At 41.9% G+C, this 18,298-nt stretch overlaps 1 protein-coding gene and 1 long non-coding RNA gene across 8 annotated transcripts; one reads left to right on the top strand and one right to left on the bottom strand.

The window, feature by feature from the left end:
* The first annotated feature begins 69 nt into the window (after positions 1-69).
* LOC307026802 (butyrophilin subfamily 2 member A1-like) lies at positions 70-18,292 on the top strand. 5 transcript variants are annotated; one of them, XM_079694937.1, is made up of 6 exons: positions 70-208; positions 673-735; positions 15,470-15,805; positions 16,026-16,100; positions 16,242-16,342; positions 16,891-18,292. In XM_079694937.1, the coding sequence occupies exons 1-6, from the start codon at positions 85-87 to the stop codon at positions 16,936-16,938; spliced, it is 747 nt and encodes a 248-aa protein (XP_079551063.1). In that variant the 5' UTR covers positions 70-84; the 3' UTR covers positions 16,939-18,292. The 5 variants fall into 5 exon arrangements, with proteins under 5 accessions (XP_079551063.1, XP_079551061.1, XP_079551062.1 ...); XM_079694935.1 differs by lacking the exons at positions 15,470-15,805; positions 16,026-16,100; positions 16,242-16,342; positions 16,891-18,292 and adding exons at positions 5,724-6,059; positions 6,280-6,354; positions 6,496-6,594; positions 7,274-9,387; XM_079694936.1 differs by lacking the exons at positions 673-735; positions 15,470-15,805; positions 16,026-16,100; positions 16,242-16,342; positions 16,891-18,292 and adding exons at positions 5,724-6,059; positions 6,280-6,354; positions 6,496-6,594; positions 7,274-9,387.
* On the bottom strand, positions 5,982-13,515 carry LOC307026806. Of its 3 annotated transcripts, XR_013804456.1 has the most exons (4): positions 13,078-13,515; positions 10,626-10,996; positions 6,264-6,592; positions 5,992-6,087 (listed from the first exon to the last, which is right to left on the bottom strand). It is a non-coding gene; the product is annotated as an uncharacterized lncRNA (long non-coding RNA). The 3 variants fall into 3 exon arrangements; XR_013804455.1 differs by lacking the exon at positions 13,078-13,515 and having other exon boundaries at positions 5,982-6,087; positions 10,626-11,177; XR_013804457.1 differs by lacking the exons at positions 5,992-6,087; positions 13,078-13,515 and having other exon boundaries at positions 6,219-6,592; positions 10,626-11,177.
* Positions 18,293-18,298: the final 6 nt, after the last annotated feature.

Below are 18,298 nucleotides of genomic sequence, written 5' to 3' on the forward strand. Positions count from 1 at the left end.
AAGACGCAGCAGCGAGAGGAGTCTCCGGCTGCTTCGCCTTCAAAGCGCGAAACCCAGAACCTGAACCTGGGTCGCATCGAACCGATGTCCCCGAGACGCCCTGCCGTCGCCCGGACCTCCGCCCTCTCGTCTCCTCTCTCACTCAGAGCTCCTCCTTCCTCCCCCCGTCTGCAGACACGACTCCCCCTCAGCCCCAGGAAACGCGCAGGTGAGACCCGTGGTTCTAGGTTCTGCAACTAGGCTTCATTTCTTTAGTCTAAAACAACTTGAGAACGGCCACAGAGTGCTTCAAAGGTGCAAATAAAACACCTTAACACGGCTCCTGTTATTCCCACAGTTATTCAAAAAGGCTTAGGTTGGTTTAAATCTCTATAGGCGGTTACATGGGAGGTTTTTCTACTTAACAGAACTACAACACATCAGTTCAGGGACTTATGCAAGAGGAAAATCCACCTCTAAATTTATATTTCAAAATAAAATGTATGAAAAACAACAACAACGTTGGATAAGCCCTACTTTTTTTAAGCGACTGTTCTCAATCTGGTGTTGTTGGTGTTGTTGGCCTGGCTTGCTTATCAATACAACAATGAAAGAATATTGAAATGATAAGATGTTGAGTTCCTCCACATCAGCTTCACCCGGAGATTTAATCGTGTGTCTTTTATTTTGAAGGAGACGATAACAGCTGTAACCTGGGCGGCTCCTCGCAGGTGATGTTGTTGGACAGCCTCTCAGGTTATTATGGTCTGCTGAGTCATAACGTCTAGTATCAGAGATGGCAAAAGTACACACATCCTTTACTCAAGTAGAAGCATAGCCATGGGAACATGTTTCAAATGGGGGGTGCTGTGGGGATGACACCAGGGCTGGTTTTGACCAATTTGCTGCACTAGGCAAGATTTTAGCTGGCAATGAAAAACCTCTACAAAAGACACTACAAACAGAGAAACATATTGACATGGTGGACTATTTAGTATTGCATGAACATTGAACATGTTTTAATTGTGGGGTGGACTTCACATCCTCTAGGGGGGTCCGGGGGTACCCCCCCGGGAAGATTGTTTTTAACATTTTAAAGTAAAATGCTTCAATCTGGTGCACTTTGAGCGCCCAATTACTAGAGACTGATCGAGGGGATACAACTCTAAACACCCATATGAAAAAGATTGGTTGGCATTTTAATAATCAAATAAGTATGTGAACATAACCGATAACCTACCATAGCCAATAACAAATAAATGTAGGCTAACTTGTTTTATTTTTGTGGTTCATTTATATCTTATCAGTTAACATTGATTTATTTATGCATATTTTTAAATCTCTCCAGTTTTAAACAATATTTTTGGTTTACTGTCCTATAGTATACATTGGAATGATTTCAAACCTGTTTTTATTTATCCTAATAATTATAAAGGAGTGCCTTGGAAATATTTGTTTACATAAATTGTGATCAAAAACTTTGAGACCCACTGAGATAACTTAGACTAAAGTGAACTAAACACTCAAGAGTCCTTTACCTCACTGTGCCTCTCAGTCTGACAGGACAGAACTCTCCCTCCACATTATTGTAGAAACAGCTTCTTATATCCGTTAGCGCAGCAGAAGCTAACAACATTCCCCGCCGGTACAGGTGCAGCCCCTCTCTCTATCTATCTCTCTCTCTCTCTCTCTCTCTCTCTCTCACGCTGGCTGTGAGCTGCGGGCGCCTGATAAGCCAACATCCCCCACTTTCATCACTTAAAGCGCCCATCGTACGGGGCAAATGAAAAATGTAACCGGGGTGAAAAGGGTGTTATCTTTACTTGATTATGAATGTTGTTACGTCAAGGCCGAAAATTCATTTTTTTTAAATTATATTTGTATTTAATCTTGTGGAAGTGCAGATCCCCTGTCCTCCACCAGGGGGTGCTGCAGCACCCTCAGCACCCCTACTTCCCACGGCCCTGAGTAGAAGTACAGATACTTGTATTTAAAAATACTCTGGTGAAAGTAGAAGTACTGACTAAACTTCTTTACTCAAGTAAAAGTAAAGAAGTATGGGTTTTGAAATGTACTTAAGTAAAAAGTAGCCAGTCAGCTGGTAACTGGACCTCAATTTATTAATAGACCTTTAAAGATCTTCCATTTCAAATTGTAATACTGTCATTGTCCTATATACACAGACTGTGTTTTCTGTATGACACTAGGTTGCAATAGGCGCCCAATGACCCTAATGATCACCCCCCCCCCTGCAGCTTTAAAATAAGGGGTTTGAGAGAGAGAGAGAGACAGAGCCCCCCTCCGACAGAGCCTCCCGAGCCCCCCTCCGACAGAGCCCCCCGAGCCCCCCTCCGACCGAGCCCCCCTCCGACCGATCCCCCCGAGCCCCCCTCCGACAGAGCCCCCCTCCGACCGAGCCCCCCGAGCCCCCCTGCGACCGAGTCCCCCTCCGACAGAGCCCCCCTGCGACAGAGCCCCCCTCCGACCGAGCCCCCCTCCGACAGCCCCCAACCGACCGAGCCCCCGACCGACCGAGCCCCCCGAGCCCCCCTCCGACCGAGCCCACCAAGCCCCCCTCCGACCGAGCCCACCGAGCGACCAACCGACACTCCGACCGACATTCCGACCAACCGACCGACCTACCGACCGACCGACACTCGGACAAACCGACCGACACTCCCTCCCTCCCTCCCTCTCTCGTTAGCAGCATAAATAGCAGGGCCCCCCTCCGACCGATCCCCCCGAGCCCCCCTCCGACAGAGCCCCCCAAGCCCCCCTCCGACAGAGCCCCCCGAGCCCCCCTCCGACAGAGCCCCCCGAGCCCCCCTCCGACAGAGCCCCCCGAGCACCCCTCCGACCGAGCCCCCCTCCGACAGAGCCCCCCGAGCACCCCTCCGACCGAGCCCCCCTCCGACCGATCCCCCCGAGCCCCCCTCCGACAGAGCCCCCCAAGCCCCCCTCCGACAGAGCCCCCCTCCGACAGAGCCCCCCTCCGACCGAGCCCCCCGAGCCCCCCTCCGACAGAGCCCCCCGAGCCCCCCTCCGACAGAGCCCCCCGAGCCCCCCTCCGACAGAGCCCCCCGAGCCCCCCTCCGACCGAGCACCCCTCCGACCGAGCCCCCCGAGCCCCCCTCCGACAGAGCCCCCCTCCGACAGAGCCCCCCGAGCCCCCCTCCGACCGAGCCCCCCGAGTCCCCCTCCGACCGAGCCCCCCGAGTCCCCCTCCGACCGAGCCCCCCTCCGATCGAGCCTCAGTGTCGCCCCCTGCTGCTCCACTTCCCCCCCTACAGCCGGCAGGAGCTCAGCGACATCGTGCAGGACCGAATCTCTCAGGTACACACAGATTAAACATGGGTTAGGTCAAAAGTTCACAAACCGTGATCAGGGCCAGTCTGAGCCCACAACTATTAGTCAACCAAAGTATAACAAAAAAAAAAAACACAAAACTACCTCACCAGAGAGAGAGAGAGAGAGAGAGAGAGAGAGAGAGAGAGAGAGAGAGAGAGAGAGAGAGAGAGAGAGAGAGAGAGAGAGAGAGAGAGAGAGAGAGAGAGAGAGAGACACGCCCACTACCAAGCATAGAGACGCCCACTACCAAGCCACTCTCCCTGCTATAAATATAGCAGGGAGAAAGGCTGCATGTCTTTAGAGAGGAAGGAGCAGGACTTGAAATGAAGAAACTCTTACTTTTGTTGCTGGTTGCTGAAAATATCTTGGGTGAGTTGCTAACTTAATTTGAGAGTCTGCTTATTGAGGACACAGTTACATTAGAGTGAAAATCATACTTTTATATCAGGATGCTTTGACTATTCTAAGAGTTTTTTTACCTGTTCAAAATTCTCACAAAAAAAAGAGCGTATTATTAATTTAAGAGGTTGTGTGATTCTTTATTCTCGCTTCACTGTCAGTGCCCATTACATTTAGAATATATGTTATTACTTTGGCCAGCGTGATCTGGATCCAGATTACGTTTCATTAAAGTACTTTCATCGTTGTAGCAGCAGCACATTTACTCAGACAGGTGTGTGTGGAATTATTTATTGGGATGTTACCAAATGACATTCAGATGCTTGAGATTTTGTAAAATTTAATTCAGTAAATCTGTCTTTAAAGTAAAGCTGAATGAAGAGTAAAAAGTACATTACGTTTCATATGAAGTGGACTAGAGGTATAGAGTAGCAGAAGTACTCAGGTAAAGTAGGCTACCATCGACTGTATACATATACAGTACACTATTGGAAGTGTTCTCCATGTCTCTTCTACATCAACATGTGTCCCCTCTTCTTCACGTCTCTTCTACATCAAGATGTGTCCCCTCTTCTTCATGTCTCTTCTACATCAACATGTGTCCCCTCTTCTTCATGTCTCTTCTACATCAACATGTGTCCCCTCTTCTCCATGTCTCTTCTACATCAACATGTGTCCCCTCTTCTTCACGTCTCTTCTACATCAACATGTGTCCCCTCTTCTCCATGTCTCTTCTACATCAACATGTGTCCCCTCTTCTCCATGTCTCTTCTTCATCAACATGTGTCCCCTCTTCTCCATGTCTCTTCTTCATCAACATGTGTCCCCTCTTCTTCATGTCTCTTCTTCATCAACATGTGTCCCCTCTTCTTCATGTCTCTTCTTCATCAACATGTGTCCCCTCTTCTTCACGTCTCTTCTACATCAACATGTGTCCCCTCTTCTCCATGTCTCTTCTTCATCAACATGTGTCCCCTCTTCTTCTTGTCTCTTCTTCATCAACATGTGTCCCCTCTTCTTCATGTCTCTTCTTCATCAACATGTGTCCCCTCTTCTTCATGTCTCTTCTTCATCAACATGTGTCCCCTCTTCTCCATGTCTCTTCTTCATCAACATGTGTCCCCTCTTCTTCATGTCTCTTCTTCATCAACATGTGTCCCCTCTTCTTCACGTCTCTTCTACATCAACATGTGTCCCCTCTTCTCCACGTCTCTTCTTCATCAACATGTGTCCCCTCTTCTCCATGTCTCTTCTACATCAACATGTGTCCCCTCTTCTTCATGTCTCTTCTACATCAATATATGTCCCCTCTTCTTCACGTCTCTTCTACATCAACATGTGTCCCCTCTTCTCCATGTCTCTTCTTCATCAACATGTGTCCCCTCTTCTCCGTGTCTCTTCTACATCAACATGTGTCCCCTCTTCTTCATGTCTCTTCTACATCAACATGTGTCCCCTCTTCTTCATGTCTCTTCTACATCAACATGTGTCCCCTCTGTGGAAAGAGACTCTGAAAGTTTCAGGAACAAAGATTCTCTCTCTTTTTGTCCTGATCCATTTCTATAAAAACCTGTCTGAAAATGAGCTGATCAGATTTTGGCCACTTTATGTCATAACGATGTTTTGTCTTGTGTAACCATTAGCCAATCAGCAACCAAGGTAACCCCCCCCCCCCCCCCCCCTTATCACCTGAATCTCCTCCTAGAGCACCATTGTGTTCTTTGTAACCAAATCTCTCTCAGAGGGGCGTGGGGAGGGGCTCCTTATTTTCATCTAAAGTAACAGACAGAGAATCAGCACTTTGGAAACAGGGCTGAAACAGAGGGGATTATGGGTAATGCTGCAATGATCTGTTTGGTGTTTCAGCCAATCAGAGACAGGCTCTGGATATATCTGAGACCTGTGATATATTGATGAGAAACAGTAAAATAGGGGACCTTTAAAACTAAGTTTTTTTTTTAAAGGCTCTAAAACTGTCCAAATGTTCTTCTCCGCAGCACTGCCTCTTGCATTTCTTCCCTCTCAGCCTGTCCAGGCGGTGGAGGGAGGATCAGCGACTCTTCAGTGTCGTCTGGACCCCCCCAACGACCTGTCCTCTAAAACAGTGGAATGGAATAGAGGACTCACCCTTTACGTTCATGTTTATCGAAGTCGGCGCGACGACCCTGATTCCCAGATGCTTCAGTACAGAGACAGAACCACTCTGAATCATGGAGACCTGACCAGAGGAGTCTCGACTCTGACCATCTCCAACGTATCTCTGTCTGACAATGGGTCTTATGAAGTCTATCTCCCACAGCTGGAGGTCAGATGTTTGACTCACCTCACCGTTGGTAAGAGTTTAATACTGAACAGGAAGCCCTGAGAGACAAATCAATTACCAGCATATCAGCATCTTTTGATAACAACCAACAAACCACACAAAACTCAAAGCCCAAAACTCACCTTAAACATTACAATGTGTGTTTATGACTTTAAGAAACAGGAAGGGGAAAAGGGTTTAACAGATTTATTGTTTTTAAGGGTTTTTTCCTCACTTGACTCTTTCAACAGTAACAAAGGAGCAAGAGGACCAGACCAAGAGGACCGACTCCAGCACAACCTCACCTCCAGCTGGAGAGAGAAATGGTACTTTATTTTAAACCTCTGTAGAGAAATGTAGAGTCTTTGTCCCTCTGGGTAAAGGACAGTCTGATAGTGGGAGTTGATGTGAACCTGCATCACCTTGGCTCTTCTTGTAAACTGAAATCTCCTCTGATTTTATTCCAGATGCTTCAAACAGAGAGGCTGGTCGTGCTGCTATCATTCCCACAGTTCTCCTGATTCTCGTTCTCGTTGTTCTGCTGGTTCTGAAGAACGGAAAGATCTGTAAGTTACAAAACAAAACAAATATCACAATATGTCTGACCCAACACACTCACTGGTAAATATCTAATCAGCCAATCACGTGGCAGCATCCACTGTATTGAGGCATGTAGACATGGTGAAGAGGACCTGGTGGAGTTCAAACAGAGCATCAAACGGGGAAGAAAGGTGATCTGATAGGGCTTTCACACCAACGCGGTTCCCATTCTAGCTCCTTGCTTGAGCTTTTCTGGTTCGGAACCGTTTTTTCTTTTCTGCCCCCGTTCTGTTCACACCGCCCAGAGCCCGACTGGTGCTGCCGCTGCTGCGTCATGACGTCACCGTTTAGGTTGCTGATATTCTCCCCAACGGCGAGCCTACAGCTATTTGTTTATGTGTTTTTAAAAAAGCACCAGAAGCGTATACGTATATGTTCGTGCCCTTCCACTTTAGTAAATACAAAAATGCCACTGCATTTACTGTACTTAAGTACATGTTTGAGGTACTTGTACTTTACCCGAGTGTTTTCAGAAATTCCCTCTGAGGGAGCACAGGGATTGTAGCCTCTGCAGACCATTTACATGCACTGAAACCTGAAGAACTGCAGGAGAGGGAGACCCCAGAGAGCAGAACAGGGCCTCAGAACACACAACCTCTCCTTAATTGTATGAAGTCTCTAAAACTGTGTTTAATGTTTTCACAGCGATTTGTAAGAAAGAAGGAGAGCCGAAGACCTCAGAGGGAGATCAGCAGAGCGCTGCAGAAGAAGGCCTGGTGGGGTCAAAGGTCACAGACAGCAACAATCAACCATCAGATATGGTCTATTAAAGGGTCAATCAAGGCAGAATAGACCTTTCAATATCCCCTGATATGGGCCATCAATCAATATAACATCTATATTGTGACAGACGAGGTATCATGTTGGATTCATGATGTGTGTGTGTGTTCTCTTCCATGTTTTTAAAGCAGCATTACATTGAAATCATGTCATTCATTACCTGTTTTACCCACTAGGTGGTGATATCCATGTGACTTAAAGAAAACAAACAAATATAAGGCCTGCAGTTTCATCACAATAGTGATATCTGTATTTATGAAAATATTGTGATATATGATCCATACTGCCCAGTCCTAGAATAAACCATCTATTTATAAAGTTTAAAATAAGTATCTAAACATCCTTATATGATATCTTTCATCACAAATTGACCCAGGAGTTTTTCAGGTCACTAAACTCTTATGTATATATTTGGAAAAACATTCATCAGTGTTTCTGATAAGCAGAAAGAGATTGATCCATGTTCAATTTAATAATCACAAAAATCTCTTAATTGGCATCAAAATGTCTTAAATCAATCTTTCAAACATTGTTTTAAACTCCGAAAGAAGGGAAGGATATTACAAATCTTATTTTTTTTAGAAAATGTTCATTTCTTTGTATTTTCTGGAAACGGTTATATTGTAAATTGGTCTTGAATTTAATTCTGAGTGGCATCAAAAGTCTGGAATCTGACTCTCGTTGAATTATAAGATTGTTTCCAGCACCTTGTTGAGTCTCTGCCAACAAGAGTTAAGACAAAAGAGGGTCCATCCACTATCAAGGGGAACCTCAGGGGTGTCCAAACTGCTGCCTGTGGTCCACTTTGAATTGTCCCTCAGCAAACTCTCAAAGTTTATTGCAATACGGCCCAAATGTGACAATTACTGGACATCAAACACACTGCTTCCACACATTCATGTACATATGTCAAAAATAACTATATTTATTTGTTGTTCTTTTCTTTTCACTATATCTGTAAAGCATATTTGAGCACCTGTAAAAGCGCTAACAAAATAAGTCTATTTATTATTAAGATGTATATGTGATCCAAGATGTGTATATATATGTTCATTTTATTTCATCTCTTATTTCATAGTTTTCTTTCATTTTTATTTGTATACAGTTTATATAATAAAATATCGATACTTGGCATCCGTGTAGAATATCGCCATGCAAAGTATCGCGATACTATGCTGTAACGATTATTTCCCCAACCCCTAGTCAGCTGGTAACATGTACATAGCTAGAGTGTAGTTATGCAATGAACATCTGAGGTCACAGGCTCCTCCAACAGTGCAACACAATAACACAGATAAAATAGTTAAAATAAAATAGAATAGAAGCATGCAAGCATTTTGTAAGCCCTTGGTTATCCAAGGCTTTTGACAATAAGTACCTTTATATGTACGGAGTACAGTGGGACAATGTTTGTCATACAGTGATATGTAGATTTTTAGGAAGGACTCATATGCAGCATTTACATCTTCTACATAAACCCCTCTCCACTCTTCCTTTAAGAGGTCACTCCTATGCGTCTTTTGCTTCAGCAGTCCTTACCCTGACATATCTACTGCGAGTCTCTTCCTTCTTTTTCTTTAATTGCCAATCATATGTTACAGGTAAATGGTCGCTTATGTCATTTATTATTAGCCCACTCTTAGCAGTGTTTTCCATGACATTTGTAAAGATATCGTCGATCAATGTTGCACAAGTTGATGTTATTCTACTGGGCTTGGTGATTAGGGGATAAAGCCCCCTGCTGTACAATGAATCCAGGAAATCAGAAGTTGTTTTGTGTTTCGATACATTTAGAAGGTCGATGTTAAAATCCCCACAAATAATACATGTTTTATTTTCATTTAGACCATCCATTAATACTCCTAAACTATCTTTAAAAAGCTCTACATTTGATCCTGGTGCTCTATATGCACAAGTCACAACAACATTTCTCTTCCTTTCCATTTCAATTTCTATAGTTATGCATTCCATTAAATCATCAGTCACAATTGACCAGTGGCGAGCCGTCAGGGCCCTCTAGGCCCTCTGTGAGGGCCTAAGATATTCTACAAAATAATATTTAAAAACATTAAAAAATATATATATTTTTTTATATTTTTTTGTTGTTATATTTTTCATTAGTTTTAACAAAATAACTTGATTTAATTGTATTCAAAATAACATTTCCAAATAAATAAATCCTTCGAATCTGCCTATTCAGTTTCTGTTGGAATGTGAAGGGTTACATGAAAGAAGCTCTTCTCTGCGAGTTACTGTGAAGAGAGGAGCTGTTGGACGTCCAGGCGGTCCAGCTATGAATTCATAGAGGGCCCAGCTATAGTAACTGAACGAGAGAGTAATGTCAAATGACAGTACAATTGACCAATCATATCTTCCCTCTAAATGGGTGGGTGATCGCGGACTTTATTACAAGTTCCGCCCGCTGTGAAACTTTTCTTGTCAACAGCGTTAACTCGCCTTCAAAATAAAAGCATGCCAAATTACACTTAAGACATACAACTGCAACGAAAGTAACAAACACAATGCAATATCCTTTTCAATTTCAAAGAACATAAATAGGGTTATTTACAGGTGTTGTTTTGTGTGGTAGAGGGTCGCTTTCATTGATGCGTTTTGCAACCCGGGCCGTTGTTTTGATATTCCGCTGAAGTATACGCTGTGACGTAATAACTCGAGGGAAAGGGTGGGGGTCAGAGGCGGTCAGAGGGCATAGGTATAAAAGTCACGGCTCGCCACTGCGATTGACATTTTTTTTCAACCAGTGTGCACTTTAAGATGCTGTCCACATAAAGAGCCACACCCCCTCCTCTCTTATTGGTTCTGTTGATATGGTGTAGCACGTAACCCTCAATTTGGAAATCAGTGACTTCGTCTTTATTTAACCAAGTCAATGGCAATTACTTTGAATTTACTTTTAAATGTATGTAGGTAGTCAATGATCTTATCAAAGTTTGCATACAGACTCCTGCAGTTGAAATGTATTAAAGAAAATGTATTTTCAAGTCCAACATTGTCATTAAATTGATCATCAGTATAATATTTACACCAGTCACTTATATGATTAAACACATCATTCTCTGAATCGACATCATAATCAAAATTGTACATGTTATACTGTGTTGTCAAATGTGGAAAAGATTCCGAGTGGCTCAGTCATTTATTTGTTGTTATTGTTTTCCATGTACGTCTGCAAGGAGTTAACTCCCTCCACACATACCTGTTCATTCCTTTGCTCTTTCATGCCGATCAAGCGGGTCAATTAATGTCTTTACGTCCGACATCAGCTCACATCCTGGGGTTCTCCGGTTCCTGGAGCGGTGTGTCTGCCATCCTGAAGCCTGAAGAGTAGACTCCAAGTCCGGTTCTCCTGCTGGACTCTCCATGTTGACACCATACTCCAGTAGACCCTGTGTCGCATCTTGTGGGTTGTTAAACACCCTGACTTTTCCGTTTTTCTCGAATAATTTCAGTTTAGCAGGGAACAGAATGCGGGATTTGGTGTTTCTTTCCTGGAGCTGCTTCCTTACTTGTCTTTATTTTGCGCGCTCCTTGAACATGAAACACTTCATAAACATTTGAACAGGAAAGCTGAAAAAGAGGAAGGGTTTCTCTTTCAGGACGGACATCCAACAAAATGTGTTCAAAATAAAAAACATAATAAATTAAACGTAATTATATATAGATGTTGTTCCTATTGTATTGCATATACAGTTTCCAGTAAGCCCGAAGTTATGTTCAATATGCTGCCCGATGAAAACAGGATGTGATCCTGCTTACATCGGGCACATTGAACATTGAACATCATTGTGCATTATGTTCAATGTGCACTCGGAAATCTGAGTTTCATTGCTTTACATTTGCGACCGGCTACCGTTTTTCATAAAGCCTGTGTATTTAGTTTTAGATTCTTCGAAATGGATGTTACAGCTGGGATTTTAGGACGTTTTGGGGTAATTTCCTCATACTTTGACATTTATATGGTCATATCTAAAAAAGACAATGAAAACATTGAAAACATTAAAACTCATTTTAGTAACTGTCCCTGAACGCAGCAAAGGCACTTTACCTTGCTGAGTGAAAGGCGAAACAAATGTTGCCTTACGGACATTCAGCATCATCTCTCTTTGAAGCTCGTTCTCACTTCACTGTTAATAAAATGGGATTCTCACCAACAATAGAGCTGCTGATTATTCTACTGACTGCAGGAACAGTTTCCGGTGAGTTTGTTATTTTTCATTGAGTTTTGTTTTAATTTTTATCACAGGTCATTTTCCACTTACTTCTATTTCTCTGCCTGATGCTAAAAATTGAATTAGTGTTGGCTATTTTTCAGCTCTTTTGATAAGAAGTCGTTTTGAAATATTGTATAACATATAGAAGAAGAGTCAGACCTGAGGAGAAGTGTTTTGTCTTTTACAGTTTAACATTTTAACTTCATGTTGTACTCTGAGTCGAGCCGGAATAAATAATAAACCCCAATATGTTCTGCCTCATCCCAAATGTCTACACTTAAAAAAAGTCAGACAAGTTGCCAGAGAGAAGTTTCAATAATGTGTTAAAATGCATAAATGGCAGCTGAAAGGTGAGTATGTTTGTGTGTGTGCTGCAAATGCGAGGTTCACTTGCACTCGGTTATCTGACTCGCATTGCTGTACATTTGTAAAAGGCCTGCTGCATATATTTTACAAAATTCTCCAAAACCGGAATGCATTTTCTAAGGTATAAATCCCCTCATGACAAAATGTGTCAAGGTAAAGTTAAAAAGAAAATAATCTTACAAAGCGGTATTTTTCGAGCAGAACCTGAACCTACCACGCCCTTATGAAGAAATTCACCGTTTGTGCCGTGTTTCCAGACCTTGTCACCCATGACTGATCTCAGTCCAAAACACTCAAAAAATAATGACTGTCATCCAATATTGTTTTAACTACATCATAACTAACTTATAATGCATTCATAACCGTACAATGCTGTTATTATTTAATGTTATGGCCCAAAAGACATTACACCGCATATTTAAGTAAAACATGTGATTCAATTCACTTATTATATTCCCTATAGTGAAGACAGTGGATTATTAAGTTATCCGACTATAATAGACTAATATTAGAAAACAATCTCCCCCAAAAAAGTTTGGACCCGAACACCAAATTATATACTTTTTTTTTAAGAGACCTTCAGACTCTCAAAAAATCAGTTTGTAAGTGTTTATATAGCTGTTGTGGAGGATATCATGAAGCCTTGTTCCGATTTAAAAAAAACTAGAGCAGTTATTATATAATTTTAACTTGAAACGGGTCACGGGAGACCCGAACAACAAGGGTTAGGTGAAAACAACCTGCCTAAATCAGTCAGCTGTGTATATTGATGGGAAGTCGATCTAGTCAAAAAATCTAAATTATTATTTTTTCTCCGCCTCAGACGATTTGACAGATAATAATATCGTAAGCTTTTGCTAATATCTGGTTTGGTGTCATAAGGAGAAAACAATCAGAATCAGAGCTCCTTTATTTGCCCCACAACGCGGACATTATTACAACGGCAGAAGTACACTACAGATAAAATAAAAACAACAGACAAGTACACCATGGTAAAAACAACAACTAAGTAGCAGTATATCTTTTTTTTTAAAGGGACCATACACAATGATAGAAGTAGCTGGTACCTACAGGTCGTTGAAGGAAAGACGTTTGAAGAAACCCACAATGAGAGGCATCGACAGTGTATTCCAGACTGTGTGCATGCACACAGACTGTGTGCATGCACACAGACTGTGTGCATGTCCAATAGTTGAGAATACATATCCTATAAATCATATTTGATCTGGAATATATAAATACATTTACGAGTAAATAAGCAACAGCGAAGGTGCTTCAACCGGAAGCTGGCCTAAACGGTAGACTATGAGCCGGTGAAACATGATCATTCTTCTGAACCAAAGCAGCGTAGTATTAGTTACGTCTCCCTGGAGAAAAGTATAAAGTCGCTGAATAAGTTGTTCTACAATTCAATCTAGCTTCGTCCGTTTAAGAGCAGCGAGAGAGAACAGCTTCACAGTAACCGCCATCAATGTCCTGAGAGTCATGTGCTACGTAAACGGCGACGTCATGACGTCACGTACAGCCTGGCGCTGGTTTTCGGTTCACAAGGGACTATTCCTTTAACCCTTTAACCAGTCCGTTGTGATTCTGTTCCTCACTGCTTTGGTTTGAAAATGGGATTCACACAACTAAGGTTGCTGATTATTTTATTATTTGCAAAATCAATGGCTGGCAAGTTCATATTATTATTCATTAAGTCTAGTTTAATGATAATATAAACACAGGTAGGCCTACAGTCATTTCCCACTTTAACTGGGCTACTATTTGACATGGATGAGGAATTATTTATTGGGATGTTACCAAATGACATTCAGATGCTTGAGATTTTGCCTATTTTGTAAAATGTAATACTTTAAATCTGTCTTTAAAGTAAAGCTGAGGAGGAGGAAAAGTACATTATATTCGTCTCATATGCAGTAGACTAGAGGTATAGAGTAGCAGATGTACTCAGGTAAAGTAGACTACCATAGACTATATACATATACAGTACAATATATATTGGAAGTGTTCTTAAGCACAGTAGTTAAGGAAATGTATGCTACTAAGTTACTTTCCATGTTGAATTGCTATTCAAGGAGCAGATTGTAGTTAAAAATATGAAAGATAACACAACACCTGAGAGCCAGAGAGCTGTTAGAGCAGAGATAGGCTCTCTACTTTCCTCTAAGCTGAGTTTAGTCTAATAAGTTTCAAACTGAGGTCAGATCGATGCTCAGCGGCCTCTGCTGGTAAGAAAGGTCAATAAGAAACATGTGTCCCCTCTTCTCCATGTCTCTTCTACATCAACATGTGTCCCCTCTTCTCCATGTCTCTTCTACCTCAACATGTGTCCCCTCTTCTTCATGTCTCCTCTTCATCAACATGTGTCCCCTCTTCTTCATGTCTCTTCTTCATCAACATGTGTCCCCTCTTCTTCATGTCTCTTCTACATCAATATATGTCCCCTCTTCTTCATGTCTCCTCTTCATCAACATGTGTCCCCTCTTCTTCATGTCTCTTCTTCATCAACATGTGTCCCCTCTTCTTCATGTCTCTTCTACATCAATATATGTCCCCTCTTCTTCATGTCTCTTCTTCATCAACATGTGTCCCCTCTTCTTCATGTCTCTTCTACATCAACATGTGTCCCCTCTTCTTCATGTCTCTTCTACATCAATATATGTCCCCTCTTCTTCATGTCTCTTCTACATCAACATGTGCCCCCTCTTCTTCATGTCTCTTCTACATCAACATGAGTCCCCTCTTCTTCATGTCTCTTCTACATCAACATGTGTCCCCTCTTCTTCATGTCTCTTCTACATCAATATATGTCCCCTCTTCTTCATGTCTCTTCTACATCAACATGTGTCCCCTCTTCTTCATGTCTCTTCTACATCAACATGTGTCCCCTCTTCTCCATGTCTCTTCTACATCAACATGTGTCCCCTCTTCTCCATGTCTCTTCTACATCAACATGTGTCCCCTCTGTGGAAAGAGACTCTGAAAGTTTCAGGAACAAAGATTCTCTCTCTTTTTGTCCTGATCCATTTCTATAAAAACCTGTCTGAAAATGAGCTGATCAGATTTTGGTCACTTTATGATGTCATAACGATGTGTTGGCTTGTGTAACCATTAGCCAATTAGCAACCAAGGTAACCCCCCCCCCTTATCACCTGAATCTCCTCCTAGAGCACTATTGAGTTCTTTGTAACCAAATCTCTCTCAGAGGGGCGTGGGGAGGGTCTCCTTATTTTCATCTAAAGTAACAGACAGAGAATCAGCACTTTGGAAACAGGGCTGAAACAGAGGGGATTATGGGTAATGCTGCAATGATCTGTTTGGTGTTTCAGCCAATCAGAGACATGTTCTGTTTATATCTGAGACCTGTGATATATTGATGAGAAACAGTAAAATAGGGGACCTTTAAAACTAAGTATTTTCTTTAAAGGCTCTAAAACTGTCCAAATGTTCTTCTCCGCAGCACTGCCTCTTGCATGTCTTCCCTCTCAGCCTGTCCAGGCCGTGGAGGGAGGATCAGCGACTCTTCAGTGTCGTCTGGACCCCCCCATCGACCTGTCCTCTAAAACAGTGGATTGGAATATAGGGCTCACCCGTCAGGTTCATGTTTATCGAAGTCGGCGCGACGACCCTGATTCCCAGATGCTTCAGTACAGAGACAGAACCACTCTGAATCATGGAGACCTGCCCAGAGGAGTCTCGACTCTGACCATCTCCAACGTATCTCTGTCTGACAATGGGTCTTATGAAGTCTATCTCCCACAGCTGGAGGTCACATGTTTGACTCACCTCACCGTTGGTAAGAGTTTAATACTGAACAGGAAGCCCTGAGAGACAAATCAATTACCAGCATATCAGCATCTTTTGATAACAAACAACGAACCCCACAAAACTCAAAGCCCAAAACTCACCTTAAACATTACAATGTGTGTTTATGACTTTAAGAAACAGGAAGGGGAAAAGAGTTTAACAGATTTATTGTTTTTAAAGGTTTTTTTCTCACTTGACTCTTTCAACAGTAACAAAGGAGCAAGAGAACCAGACCAAGAGGACCGACTCCAGCACAACCTCACCTCCAGCTGGAGAGAGAAATGGTACTTTATTTTAAACCTCTGTAGAGAAATGTAGAGTCTTTGTCCCTCTGGGTAAAGGACAGTCTGATAGTGGGAGTTGATGTGAACCTGCATCACCTTGGCTCTTCTTGTAAACTGAAATCTCCTCTGATTTTATTCCAGATGCTTCAAACAGAGAGGCTGGTCGTGCTGCTATCATTCTCACAGTTCTCCTGATTCTCTGCGTCCTCGTTGTTCTGCTGGTTCTGAAGAACGGGAAGACCGTAAGTTAAAAATCAAAACAACTCCTGCTTCATAGGGCTGGACGTTATGGAGGAAAACTAATATCACAATAGGTCTGACCAAATATATCCCTTGATTTTGTAACAGTTTAGATTTGACTCCTCAGCAAAGTGAATATAATGGCTTAGAAATAACTGAACAGCAATAATTATCTGGTCATTTCAGAAACTCACTCAACTATAATTCAGCCTTTACTACCATGCAGATACAAATGAACATATGCAGTATAACAATATCCAGAATCTATGATTACATCTACTTTCATATGACAACACGGATATAAGATCATCACCAAGGCCTGATGCATGTTTGGTAAACCAAGATTACCAGTGAAACCAGTTGGTGTTGCTTTATTCCACTAAACACATGTGCTGCTTTTTGGCTGTAAACAATGCAGTTTGGCTTTACATGAAATATCACATGCTTCATGTCTGAGTTTTAGATTTATAAAGAAAGATTGAGATGACATGAATTTGTTATTTCACTTTTTCATTTGACATCTCTCCCAAACTTGGTTTCTCTCTTTCAGAGGGATGGATGGAGACGCTCAGAGGAGGACAGAGATGTTGGGGAATGAGCCAAAATGACCAAATATCTCTACCTCCACTCAGACTGTAGACATTCAAGCCCTCCTCAGGAACATCGTTCAAACTGTGACCAAATACCTGCAGAACTAGACGTTCCCATCGAGCTCAGGCCTACTTTGTGTTTACTGATTAGCACCTGCTAGCTTCCTGATGCTACTCCTTCTTCTTCCCCATCTACTGTAGAAACTACTGAAGGTGAAGTGCCTTACACACATCAACAATCCAAAACCTCCAAACTATCCCTTTAGTGAGATTAGATCTCTTGAAACCACATCAACTGGTTCTTGCACCAACCTGAAGGAGGAGCTCATGTAAACCTTTCTCATAGATCTAATGCAACAAACCAAATGAAGGCTCCAGCCAGTTTAGAAGTCTGTTTTTATTTATTTTAATATTTGTTAATCAATCATGTTCATAATCGTTGTGGGAAACACTGCCGATTAATGAGGAGGAATGCTGTATGAAACCATGTGTCAGATGTCTTTTGATTTTTTTTTTAAGTATGTTTGCTTCTTTTTAAATATATACTGTTATTTATACTATGACTTGTATTACTTGTGTCTCTGTTTCTCAATCCAACACAACAATAGTTTCTGCCTTTATTTCATGTTGTAAAAAGGGACTAATCTGGAATGTGTTGACAACGCTCTGCTGTGCTATAAGGAGAAGTTATCATTGTATGTTCTTGTAATTCAATAATTTCACTTGTGTACAATTTTTGAATAATGTTACTGAATATCAGCGAGCCTGGCTCACACTGTCCCATTTCAGAATAATATATATGATATGTTCTATAATGATTGATCATTAAAGTGTTCTCAAAGCTGGTAAAGGTGCAGCTAGTTTGAATGACTTTGTATACTGCAGGGTAGCTTGTGAATTTACTCCAGGTGGAACTAAAGTCTGATTTAACACTTGATTATATTCCACATCATTCATCCACATCTGTGAAGTAACTAAAGGTATTAAATACATGCGGTGGAGTAAAAGTGCAAAGTAGCAAAAACTGGAAATACTCAGTACTTGAGTACATCTCCTTAACACCACGATGAATCCAGGAACATCATATAACATAAAAACACTTATGGGTTAACATTTGACTGAATAATGAGTATTTCCATACGTAAATATATTTCGCTGATTACATACTTTTACTTTGAATGCAGTACTTTAACTCAAAGTGAAGTATTTCCATGGTGCTATAGGTCATTACTATATTTACTGAAGACAAATATCGGATTACTTCTTCCATCACTGATGTTTACAATATCTAAATCAGGTCTTGAAGTGAATGATTTAGTATAAACGGTGATATTTGTACCTTTACTGCATTAAAGTATCTGATTACTT

Source organism: Notothenia rossii (assembly GCF_949606895.1).
Source record: "Notothenia rossii genome assembly, contig: scaffold_227, whole genome shotgun sequence".
NCBI classification, from domain to species: domain Eukaryota; kingdom Metazoa; phylum Chordata; class Actinopteri; order Perciformes; family Nototheniidae; genus Notothenia; species Notothenia rossii.

Bases quoted from the DNA above. Each gene is read 5' to 3' on its own strand.
- LOC307026802 (XM_079694935.1), top strand. From the start codon at position 85: ATGTCCCCGAGACGCCCTGCCGTCGCCCGGACCTCCGCCCTCTCGTCT. The intron at 6,060-6,279 runs GTAAGAGTTTAA...CTCTTTCAACAG, and splicing joins TTTGACTCACCTCACCGTTG to TAACAAAGGAGCAAGAGGAC. The intron at 6,355-6,495 runs GTACTTTATTTT...ATTTTATTCCAG, and splicing joins TCCAGCTGGAGAGAGAAATG to ATGCTTCAAACAGAGAGGCT.